Source organism: Poecilia latipinna, unplaced genomic scaffold, assembly GCF_001443285.1.
Source record: "Poecilia latipinna isolate Pla-1442-1.1 unplaced genomic scaffold, P_latipinna-1.0 Scaffold4791, whole genome shotgun sequence".
Taxonomy (NCBI): Eukaryota; Metazoa; Chordata; class Actinopteri; order Cyprinodontiformes; family Poeciliidae; genus Poecilia; species Poecilia latipinna.
The window spans coordinates 12,649-25,185 of NW_015117407.1; the positions used below are offsets into that span (position 1 = coordinate 12,649).

Sequence of the window (12,537 nt, forward strand, 5' to 3'; positions counted from 1 at the left end):
TTTTTTTTTTTCTAAAAACCTGAAACTACTGAATAAAAAAAAAAAGAATTTTTTTTCAAACCAACCCTTTTTTTTTTTTTTTTTTTTTTTTTTTTTTTTTTTTTTTTTTTACTAAATTTAAAACTACATCACATCCTTCACAATGTTTCTGATCTCTTGTTTGCCTCCACCCACCTAAGATCTTATTTTAATGTGACAGGTGAGATCATTCTGTCACTTGTTTTAAGACATTAAGAGGAATGGTTAAAAATAACCAACCTCTTGGTTGTCACGCACTCGAAACCAAATGCTGTTTTCACACAAAACAACTGTTTCTTCATTTAAATACTTTCAAAACTGTTATTGTTGCATTTCATTTTTCATAATTTTTACTTGAATAACAGAAGCATCAATAATTGATGCTTTTGAATTGAATTTTCTTTCAAATGTTGTCTTATTAGTTTGTGCACAACATCACACTGACCTTGTTGTTGACCTGACTTATTTTAGCCTGACTTCTCATCAGTGAACAGGAAAAGGCCCTGCAGTTTGTAGCAGAAACAAAGTTCACAGTGACGTCAGTGTTAGTAAATTAAGATATTATAATCTCAGTCTAAGGTGAATCATAGACTCTGCTTCCTGCTCTTCTCTTTTTATACAGACGCTGCATTTGCATCGTGTCACTTCACTGAAGAAACGTTTGACTGAAGCAGAAAAGCTTCCTGGAAGCCAAGATGGAGAAAACCTTGGATCCTTTGCTGGGCTTATTGTGTAAGTAAATCACTTTCTGTGTTTCAATGGTGCAAATCAAGGAAAATAATATTTTAGTTGAAAAATGAGCTTTAGAAATGTCTCTTGTGTTTGTTTCCTGCTGTCATTGTTTTCTTCATTCTGTAAGTATTTGACAACCTGATTATAATCTAATCTAATAAATTACTAACATTGACCGATGACAGAGACGATCAAATCTAACTCTGCTGATAAGAACATAAAAAGTATAAAGACATTATCACATTATAATTGAACCTTCTGGTTCAATTATAATGAACCAAATTATAATTTGCCTATAACCAAATTATAATTTGTGAGTTATAGGCCACAATGAGTTATATTGTGGCCTATAACTCACAATTCAACCTTCTATTGTAAATTACAAGTCGAGTGAATTTGGTTGAATTTGATGTAAATCTGGGAATATTTAGTTATCAGTGTCAAGTTTCTGAAGTGCAACTTAAACTCATCAGTCAGAAAAAATATTTATAATAATGATAGCTGCAACCTTTAAAGTTATTTTAATCAAAACAGTAAAATGAATCCATAAATGAATCCTATGTATTTTAACAAAATAATACAATTGTTAAATAGAACAACAAAGTCTGTGCTAAATGTAAGTGTGGCATTGTGTTTTTAAATATTTGTAATGTTAACAAGGTTTCAACCTTTATTTCAGTGCTGATCTCACTTTTCTGCTGGGGACAAAGTCAGGGTAAGATCAACTTTTAATATGTATTTTAAAGATTTATTCTCTCATGAACAGCCTCGGCTTTATTCCTGTATTTCACGACTTACTTTGTTTTTAGCTTTTTTCTTTTTAGTTTGTTTTATCAGTGATTGTTAACTAGAAAAGAAATTAGTTAAATGTTGGTTCTGTTGTAGATGCTGTGCTGACTACTGAGCCCAACTGGTCGACTTTTTATTCTGGAGAGTTTGTTACCTTTAGATGTGACATGAATGAAGGAGAAAACAGGCTCATGTAAAAATGACATTTTTAGAGATTTCATTTTTTAATGAGTAAATAAATATATTCAGTCATATTATACTATGAACATATATTTACTTTCTGGCAGAAACATGGCAACATGATTTCAAGTCTTTTGTTGTAAGATGGGCCTATTTTTGTTTCCATCAACAGCAGACAGACCCACGGCCACATTGGCAGCAGGTTCAACAACCATACCAGAAGGGGGCAGTGTGACACTGAGCTGCTCAGTGGAGCCCTCTGCTGGATGGAAATTCAGATGGTTCAGACGGACCATAAACACACCTGAAGCTGAAATCACAACAAATAATATAGAAAACAGAAATATCACTGTGACACAAGAAGGAATCTACTGGTGTGATGGAGTGAGAGGAAATCCTGCCTTCATCAGTCATCTAAGCAATGAGGTCTCCATTGAGATAATCTGTGAGTTCTTTCTTAAAAACTGTTAGAAATCCAATCTGTGAAATCATTTTTTTTCTGATTTTCTGTTTCTGCTCACATTTGATAAACAGTTTCCAACAAGGTTGTTGTGACTCGACAACCAAACCGGCCTCTTGTCTTCAGTGGTGAGACGATCACTCTGACATGTGGGGTCCAGGGAGGAGAAACCACTGAGTGGAAGTGTGACTGGAAGAGAGATGGATCACTTATACACAAGACAAACAGTAAAGACTGGACTTTCATTGTCTCTAAGGCAAGAAGTCGAAACTACATGTGTCGGTGTATAAAGAGAGATGACTGGTTTTCTTCAACACAGTGGAGTGAAGCCGTCACTCTGTCTGTATCAGGTGAGTCATGTTTTGTTCTTAGAGTTGGTCTGCAGCAAACTGAACTGAATCACTGCTTTCTGCTGCTCTACCAGCAGGGGGCGTCCAGGAGCGCTTAAACTTTTGCTGAAGATGGAAAGATACAAATCTCTTTCAGTATAGATATTTAGATAAAGATGATATAAGTGACATAAATGAAAACTTTATTTATGAAACACATTTAAAGGCAACTTAAACCACAGATAGATTTATTTTTTCTAAAATATCCATCTAGAATATTCAAATTAAATTCATATGATTTAATGCATATAAGATAGATTCAGATAACGAAAACAATCCATCTGTCCATTTTCTTACATCCTAATCCCATCCGGGTCAGAAGGAGTGCTGATGCCCATCTGCAGCTGTCAATGGGCAAGAGGTGGGGTCACCCTGCACAGGTCGCCAGTCCATCACAGGGCAACACAGAGACAGACAGGACAAACAAACATGCACGCACGCACACACACACACACACACACACACACACACACACACACCGAAGGAGAATTTAGAGTAAACAGTTAACTTGACAGTCATGTTTTTGGACTTGGGGAGGAACCCAGAGTACCCAGAGAGAACCCACACATGCACAGGCAAGGCAGCAGTGCTACCAACTGTGCCACTGTGCAGCCCTAATGCAGACAATTTCATTAGGGTTGCACAGATCTTATTATAGTAACAGATGTAACAACATCTGTACATTTTGCTTTGTTTGGTCATAACATAGGAATATATGGCTGATTTAGTCCATCTAAATAAGCTGTCAGTGGTAAGAGGGAGTAATATTATTTTTACTTTATGGTTAAAGGCTCCAGAAAGCAGATCAATGATACTTGGAGTTATTGTGTAAAACAAATGGCAACACTGGTTATAAATGTAGTTTTCTATCTTCTTATTTTAATCTCAACAGATAAACCAAAAGCTGAACTCAGTTCTGACGCCTCAAAGCTGCCAGTAGGAGGAAGAGTACTTCTGACCTGTTCAGTGATGTCATCATCCTCCTCCTCCTCTGATTGGAAATATGACTGGTACAAAGAGCAAAGCTCCTCTAAACCTCTGACCTCACAAGATGCTGATTTCCCCTCTAATGGACAAATGAGCGTCTCAGAGGAAGGACTGTACTGGTGCAGAGGAGGAAGAGGAGAACCAGTTTACTACACAGACTACAGTGATCCAATTAGCATCAAGACAAACTGTAAGCTGAGCAAAACCTTTCCTCTGAGTTAATGAGATCACAGTATTAGATCATGATAGCTATTAATAACTAAAATTAAAAACCATGAACAGCCACGCAGCATTTAAATAGCTTCAACAAATTAACATAAAAGAAGAAATATACATTTATGATTATTTTTTTCTCTGTTGTCCAAATTCTTTCTCCAATACTTCTTTAAACTGTGATTTAATGAGGCTTTCTCCATATTGTTTAAGTCATTTCCTGAAGAAGCTGATCTGACTGAGGTTTACCTTTCAAACTGAGGAGAACAAAGACTAAACAATGTGAGGAGATAAAGTGGAAGAAGATCAGAAAGATAAACTGATTTATCATATCAGAAGGAGATGGATGATCTTTTCTAGTAAAAATAAAGAAAAGACTCCATTCATACATAATTTCTAACCCATCGATCCATTCATTAAGTTTCCTTGCATGTTCATTCATTTGAAGAGACGTGTGTGTAGAGTTCATTGAAGTATTTTACAATAATTACAAGTAACAGTAATAACCACTTTTTCTTTGACAATGCTTTATTGGAGTTTGATTCTGATTAATGGAATCAAACATAAAACTGACTTAGAAATACAACTGAGCTAAAAATGATTCCAACCTCTGACAGTTTTATATCATCAATCAACCTTGAATAGTTGATTCATCACAACAAAGTGCAATGTTAAAGTAGCATACATTTTCATGATAATATTTAATTTGGATCTATGGTTAATGATTATAACAAGTGGAAATTTTCACATATTCACTGTGTTTTATCTTTGGAGAGGAGCTCCATATTTAGCTCTCTCTATAGATTCTCTCTCTCATTCAGGTTAAGTCTGGCTTGACCACAATAAAACCTTTATCCCAATAATTTATTGCAAAACAACTGCTAGAAGAATTTATCAGTTTGATCACACAGACTCTGTTGTCTACAAAAAATGACGTTACACTTTGCACTTTAAATTACTGACACAGCTTAAAGAGAAGTTCTTGATCTGAATATCCTGATTGTTTTACAGATGATGATTATGATGGTATTATCCTAGTGAGTCCTGTTCATCCTGTGACTGAAGGAGATCCTGTTACTCTGAGCTGCAGAGATAAAGAACAACAACTTCTCTCCAATGTGTTTTTCTATCATAATGATAAACTCATCCATAATGACAGCAGAGGGGAGCTGAAGATCTCTGCAGTGTCAAAGTCAGATGAAGGTTTCTACAAATGTCAACATTCAGGAAAAGATTCACCAAGGAGCTGGATGTCTGTTAGAGGTGAGGAGGAGGAAAATGTTTGATGGATTTTATTCATTAAAAACATTGAAATGTGAGAGAGAAACAAGATGAAACTGATTATGTTTGTCAGTATTTTAGCATAAAGTCACTTTTTCTTCAACAGAAAATGTCATATAATCTGCAGATCAAAATATTTCTTCCTTGTTATGTTTCTAATTTCCAGTAACTGTATCCAGTCCTGCCAGCTCTTCATTTCCTGTGCTGTTGATCATCGGACCAGTTGTTGGAATCGTTCTCATTTTCCTCCTGCTCTTGTTCTTTTGCTGCAGACGGAACATCGGTGAGACATTCTTTTCTGTTCATACAAGATCTGATTGTTCACTTTTAAAAATCATTGTTATAGATGTACTGTGATGCTATAGCACGAAATCCAGGCTTAATTTAAATAATGCGAACACATGTCTTTCTCATACTTATTGTGCATCATAACATTTGTCTTTCCTTTTAAACCTGTCAGAAATAATTGTCAGTCTTTCTGTATATCAGTGTACGTGTAAAATTTTAGACAGAAGTCAGAACGTCTCCTCTATGCAACGTAACAAAAAGAAAACCTTAATTTAAATGAGATCTAAACAAGTGACTGAAAAAACAAGATGAAAAGATAAAGTCAAAATGTATTTTCTAATATTCTAATTACTTCACATATTTAAACTTTAAAAAGCTTTTGACTGTTTTCTGTCGGTGCTGCTCATCTCTGTGACTCACTGAATTTTTCTACAACAGTAGGAAATGGTAAGGCTTAAAATGTGATTTCTGAGTTATTTAATTCTTGTCAAGATCTCTAACTAATCTGTAAACCTTTCAGTTGTAGATGAACCCGGAGCTCCTCCTGCATACTCCCAGATTGAGCTGAGAAACTTCAGGGAAGACTGTGAGTTCTTTGTAGTGAAACCAAGGGCGTAGATCCCATCTCATTATTGGGAGCTTGGGGGGAATAAACAGGGAAATTTCTTAAGAGCAGCTTTGGGGGGGTCGGCAAAGTTCCACTGAAATGTAAAGTAAAATGTGGTTTAAAAAGATTTTAAACCACATTCAAGCTGCAGGACCAAAAATGACTAGTAATGCACATCAAACATGTTTTATTCTCAGTAAGCAGCCTGCTGAGAAATAAATCTAAAATTCAAATGTTGCTTCTGTTCAAGTTTTGTTCAGTCTGACTGATCTAATCTCTGCTACACCTTTACAAAAATGTAAGGTTCGAAATAAAAACAAGTTTTAATTAGTATCTCCTCTTAATAAAATTCCTCATAATCATGGATTTATTGTAAGTTGTGGGCTATTTAAATTATAACTTAAGTTGCTGTATTTTAAAGCCTTTTTTTAGTTGTGCCATGTCCTGGATGGCGGAGAACAAACAAGTAGAGAAATGAATGTCTAGGAAGTATCATAACTTAAACGTAACACTTAAAGCATCAGGGTTTATATAGAAAAATATTCAGATTTTATTTTGGGGATTAAAAGGCTCTACGTTGAAGATGGTGAGAAATAAAGGCAGTTTTCAGTTTTTTCTATCTGTTCTCTCTTCTGTTGGCCATTCCTCAGCCCCTCCCTCCGGTTTCAATCTCTTCTAATTAACATAAAAGTTAAAGAGTTAAATATGAATGAGATGTTTGCTACCTTTGACAAAAAAGCTTCAGTCTATCAAAGCAATGTAGTCAGCTTAGTTTTTTTTTTTTAGGGGGAGGGGGGATTCTAGATTTTCCAACATTGGGAGGTCCGGACGCCCCCAACCCCCCCCCAGGATTTACGCCCATTAGTGAAATATGCGTATTTATGTCTTTGGAAATATGTCTTCATGTCTTTACTCTGCAGCTGATTTCAGGTCAACATGGAGGTCAGATTATCATCTGTCCTGACCAACTACATACTAACACTGGACAAGAGCAGAAACTGATAAATCAGATATCACTGTGTCTTTACTCTGATGTTTTCTGTTTCAGTCTCAACTCCAACATATGGTAATATCAATTATCAGAAGAATAAGAAAGGTAAAGATATAGTCTGTATTTATCCTTCTTTTTGCTAATATGTCTCTCTCTGGTTGAGTATATAAGAATTAATAATCAGCCTCTTCATTTACAGGAAAGCGAAGTCCTGCAGCAACAGATGCAGATGCAGTTTATTCTGAAATCACAACATGAGCAGCTTTGGGTAACAATGATGCCATGTAGTTTCACATTATTGGTTTATTATGGGATTTATTACATGAGGTAATCTCACAACAACATTCTTAAATCCTTTATTTTCTTACATATTTCATGTGTTGAACATTTCAAAAGTCTGTAAAGAGGACTGTGTTAGGCAACAAACATTTTCTGAAAAATACTGAAAAAAACAAACTGAAGAAATTGTTAGTCATGTGTACGGATGCTATGATGAAGTTTGAATACATTACATAAATTTGTATGTTTTTGTTATGGTTTATTTTAGGAGTGCATAATAAGTAAGTTGTTCCTGAAACTAGCCTATGTTGATCCCTCCTTTTTTATTTTTTTCCTCCGCTCTTCCATTAGCTGTTTCTTTACAACTCCTCGGTGGACGTGAACTGAGTGCTTTGGCTTATTTTAAAGTAAAATATTTTTCTGAACTAAGTAAAAAAGCCTGACACAGAATGTGTTCACAAAGTTGTGCAAACTCATTAGAATGTAAGAAATATTTTTCAGTTAAATTTCACTTCCAAAGGTTTGTTTTTACAATAATGAAAATATCATGTTACAGTTTTTTCAATATCTCCCACTCCTACTATATTTTATTTTTTAGAATTTTATANAAAATATATTTTTGTTTTAATTGTTCAATTAGTTATTGCATTTATAAAATAGTCTGGTACTGATTAATTAGTCACCGTGCATTTATTCAAAACAAAGTCAATGCAGGCAAATAATTAAAAGCTGCCAGAAATGCTGAACTTTTGCCACAATGTACAGATTTTTGCTTGCAGAATGTGTTCATTTCTGACTGATTTGAATTATTTTGTGCCTCTTTTTAAATCAATTTCTTACGTATTGGATTCATGTTAATGTGTATTTGAAGACATGATGTTGAATAAAAAAAAAACCCAAAAATATTTAACATTTAGTTGTAAATCAAAAATCTCGTACGTAGAGGTCGCGACCCCTATGTTGAAGTCTTTATTTCTACACAGTCGCCTCTAATAGAGCATAATCATCATAGTGAAGGGGTCTGTTATGAATGTAATAATTTTATTTGTGAGAAAATTTGAAAGTTGTGTTTTATTTTCCACTCTGTAACAGTTATGTACTGCTTTTTGATGGACTGTCACAGAAAATCCCAAAGAGATGCAGCTTTTTCTAGTTGTAGTCTTTTTTGGGGATTCTGTGTTTTTCGAGAGTGTGTCATCCTTGTCTAAGAGGATCTTTGTTTGAGACCTGTGGGTCACCTGCACAGGTGTTTTCCATCGGCCTCATCAAGGTACTGATAATGTAAGCAACTGCAGATCCTTCACTTGTTGCTGGTATGAATAGTCTGAAATAATGACATCTGGTGGCTATTTTAATGTACTACAGTTTACGTGGATAAAATTGATAACTTCATTTAACTCGTGAGGGTTCATTAAAGCTTATGTTCTCCAACAAAGCCTGTGTTTTTGTAGTTTACGTAAAATTGAAAGGATGTTACAATAAAGCTTTTTTTTTTAAACAGTGACACATTGTTCTGTTGGACTGTAAATTATTCCATTAATTATTATTTTCTTTCTATTACTATCTGAGAACTTATAGCTTTATGATAGAAGAGGCTTTGAGCAACATTCAAAAATTTTTATTCAAAAAAGGAAAAAGAAAGAAAAAATATCAGTTTTTGGCTTCAGTCTGCTCCTCTTCTGGCTCACTACCTCTCCAGCTTGCATGACACTAGTCTCAAAGTTTTAAATACACTCAAGTCATAGTACTCTGTTGCTCCCGCTGATGATAAAGTTTTCTATTCAAACAACTGGTCTCTGTCTCTCTGGGTTCTGACTCACTGGCTCCCCCTTGTGGTAGAACCTGTTGGTGTGGCTCTAAGCCACATTAGCTCAGTGCTTACATGCACAAGAGAGTCAAGTGGAAAACCTCACATTAAGGCAGCATGTTTACTGTTTTTATAACCAATAAATAAATAAATTAGATATGCAATATGTTGACTTGAAGCTTTCTATGCACTTCAATCGAGAGAGATCAGACAGAGATCTGCATGCATGCATGAATTAAAGTCCTTTGGCTCGCCAGGGCCTGAGACTGGTGGTGAAGGTCGATGGAAGGTGGGTGCCTGAAGAGCTGGAGAGTGGAGGTGGAGAAAGGGTGGCGCAGAAAATGTTTGGAAACCACTGGGGGGGCGCAGAAGAAAAAGTTTGGGAACCACTGGATTGACTGATGGATGCATCCCAGACTTAAAGTCAATATATTTTATAAAATGTTCATTTACCTGCAGCTGATACATTAACCACAGTGTTGCATGCTACTTTGTTTAATCTCTAACATGAGTGACACAAATTAGCATGCTCTTTTTTTCAGGACGACACCAAAAGACATTCAACTATCTGACTCATCCCACAATCCTTTGCACCTCATGTCTTAAAGGTCCAATGGCGTTTGAACACGCCACTCACCAGATCAACCATATTTTATTCACAGACCTTATTCCAGGAAACGTGTATCTGATATGACCGCCATTTTAACACTTAAGTCCACTTCCGTCCATACACTCACACACACACAAAATGTGTTTAGAAATGTGCTGATAGGTTCCCATGGTGATGCTCTGTGAGATGCATGTCCCCTACTGTTCTCACAGTTGGTGCGAGGCAGAAAAATGACCCTGAGTTTAAGTCTTACCCAGGAGTGTTTCTGTATGATGAGGTTTCTCTCACAACTTCCTCAAAGCATCCAAAAGCAAGCATGCTTATCTGTAAAGCAATCTATTCAATTTGCTGCTGCTCTTTGTTCGTTGAACAAATGTTATTTATAATAATGAGGCTGATCTGATGGTGGTGACCTGCAGCCTATAACAGATAAGTGGGTAAAACTAGACAAGATGGTGCTCAGCAGATAGAGGTCAGTCAGTGGCAGAAGGTCAAAGTTTACTGTTTTAGCATTTTTCTCTCTCTGTGTAAAGTTCACACATCAAAATAGGAGAATGCTTAAAACTGAGAATGAGCAAACTGTCTTTTGCAAACCTTTGTATAGCGGCTCTGTTTAGCAACATGCATTCAAATTTAGTGTGTTTTTGTTTATTTGGATGTTTCTGTGCGAGCCAGTAAGAAACATTGTGCATAAGGTTAAAATATCTGCAGCGGACAGGAAATGCAAACCACCATCAAGTGCTGCAATGTCAGTGGCTGCTGTCGTGTGAAGTTAGTATAAAAGGGAAGGAAACACAGAGAGAAAATAGTAAGAAGTGGAAGCANAGGAGGATTTTTACAGCAGAGCGTTACATGCTGCTTTGGTAACTTGACTGTAAAATCACATTTTAACGGATTAAACCAGCAGAGAGGATTGTGGGTAGGCCAGCTCCTCTGTCTCCTCCAGAACTGTTGGACCAGATCAACCTCAGCAGGCAGACGGGATTTTAACAGATCCTGTTCTGAACTCTGAGGATGTTTTCCTGAACTCAGAGCCGAGCAGCAGAGATTTCCTGTTTTTCATTCCTTCCTTTATCAGGTAAAGTTATCAATGAACACAGAGCCTGATAGGAACAGAAGGACAAAGTACCAGATAACAAACTCCTCAGTTTAGCTCCTCAATAAAGCATTTAGAGGTTGGAGCAGCTGTTTGGTTTTAATCTATTTAAATATTAATCTATGAAAGTATTGATTATTTTGGTGATGATATGGAAGAGAACAACACAAGCAGCAGAACCAAACTAAAGTCCAATTTCTCCCAGAGAGACGATTAAAGAGACTTTGACTCTAAAGAACCAGGATAAACGGGTCGGTCCAAGATTCCCACTGAGAGAACAAAGGTTTGAACTTCCTGCTTCTCTGTTAGTTTGAGACCAAATGTCAGAAAATCAAAGCTTCGTCTGTTTCCTGTGAAGATATGAAGAGCTGAAGGAGAACCGGGCCGAGTTCTGGTTCTGGTTCCTCCACAGAGAGAAAACCCAGAGAGAGGAAAACAAGAAGAAGTGAACACTCACCTGATCCAGATTCTGGTTTGCTGCTAAATGAACTTTGACCCCATGTCTCCTGATCTGATCCCTGACTCCACCTGAGGCTCCGCCCCCTGCCCAGGTGACTTTAACACCTTTAATGTCTTCTTGCCTTTGAATCAACACTGAGCTGAGCTGGAAAACTTTAAGCTTAAACTTTTTCAGTTTTTTTCTAATTTTTAGTTAACTTATCATTTCTTGTCAACTTATCAGTACAGGAAGTGGTTCAGTAAAACAGGAAGTGATCAGCAGAAATCCTGGGAGGAGATCTGATCGCTTTAGTTCAGCTTTAATATTTCTGTCTTTGTTTCTAGTCTGGAAAACATTCGGCTCCATTTCTAGACGGATCGTTTTCTGACTGCTTCCACTTCTTTGAACATTAACCTTCATGCCGCCAATCCTACTGCAAGGGTCAAAGGTCGATTCCTCTTTATTATCCTGGTGGCAATTCATTTTACAGCAGGCAGTAAAAACAGGAACAAACCAAACTCTCAACATCCAAACAGCTCCACAGGTTACAAAGTGCAGCTGATGGTGTGAGAGACTGAAGCAGCTGGTTCTGATGGTGAATATGCAGCTGAAGGAGGGAAACAAGGTCCGTCCTGATTGGACGACTCGGATCCATCAGAACAGTTCACTACGGTCAGAAAAGATACTGAACCATAAATCTTTACGACTCTAAAGGCTCTTCTGGTTCAAACTGTTGGCAGCAACAAGTTTAGTTTGGTAATCAATAACTATCAATAAGAGCCTGAAGGGCAATTATGATTAAAGTTGATCATTTTGATCATCAAGTCTGGGCTCCAGCTGATTATCAGGAATCAATATCCAATCAGCTCCCAGCCTCTCTTACTGTTTATGAATATCAGCTGTGAGGCTTGGTATTATTGATCCACATGGAGAGAAAAATACTTCAAACTTTTTAACAAAGCTGTTAACATTCAACTAAAATACTCAGTAAAAATGACAAGGAAAGCTACTAACCTTTGATTAGGAAGTTTTCAGGATGGAACCGGACTAAAGAGTGAACCGGGTCGAGATGCGCCGCAGCGCTCAGTGGAAACAAGGCATTAGTGACCCGAACCAGCAGGAGAGAGAAAAAGGAAAGATTCTCTAAAAGCAGAATAAAACATGTGGATAAAAGCTGCTGAGCTTTTAAACACAAAGTCAGTCTGGAGTTCAGATCAGCAGCAACAAAGTATTTCTGCTGCTGCCATCTTTCCAAGCCTGGTTCTGAATGAAGAGCGGTTCTGATCCAATCAGAGCACAGCTCTTTGACTTTTAAACATGAATGATTCAAAATAATGATGTTCAGCTGCTGAGCAACTGAGTCGCCACAGG

General features: G+C 36.7%; 2 protein-coding genes across 2 annotated transcripts in view; both read left to right on the top strand.

Moving 5' to 3' along the window:
- Nucleotides 1-2,638, top strand: part of LOC106943025 (uncharacterized) — a 9,539-nt gene extending 6,901 nt beyond the window's left edge. The window contains exons 4-5 of the mRNA XM_015026369.1: nt 2,253-2,529; nt 2,607-2,638. Of these exons, the coding sequence (XP_014881855.1) occupies nt 2,253-2,529; nt 2,607-2,638 (309 nt within the window). The remainder of the gene's footprint in view (nt 1-2,252; nt 2,530-2,606) is intronic.
- An 861-nt stretch (nt 2,639-3,499) lies between these two features.
- LOC106943026 (high affinity immunoglobulin gamma Fc receptor I-like) lies at nt 3,500-7,785 on the top strand. Its single transcript, XM_015026370.1, has 6 exons — nt 3,500-3,745; nt 4,780-5,031; nt 5,216-5,332; nt 5,858-5,923; nt 6,993-7,040; nt 7,135-7,785. The coding sequence occupies exons 1-6, from the start codon at nt 3,538-3,540 to the stop codon at nt 7,191-7,193; spliced, it is 750 nt and encodes a 249-aa protein (XP_014881856.1). The 5' UTR covers nt 3,500-3,537; the 3' UTR covers nt 7,194-7,785.
- Nucleotides 7,786-12,537: the final 4,752 nt, after the last annotated feature.

Excerpts from the sequence above, each read along its gene's own strand:
- LOC106943026 (XM_015026370.1), top strand. The coding sequence starts at position 3,538 with ATGTCATCATCCTCCTCCTCCTCTGATTGGAAATATGACTGGTACAAA. Across the intron at positions 5,032-5,215 it reads GAGCTGGATGTCTGTTAGAG|TAACTGTATCCAGTCCTGCC; the intron begins GTGAGGAGGAGG and ends TCTAATTTCCAG. Across the intron at positions 5,924-6,992 it reads GAGAAACTTCAGGGAAGACT|TCTCAACTCCAACATATGGT; the intron begins GTGAGTTCTTTG and ends TTTCTGTTTCAG.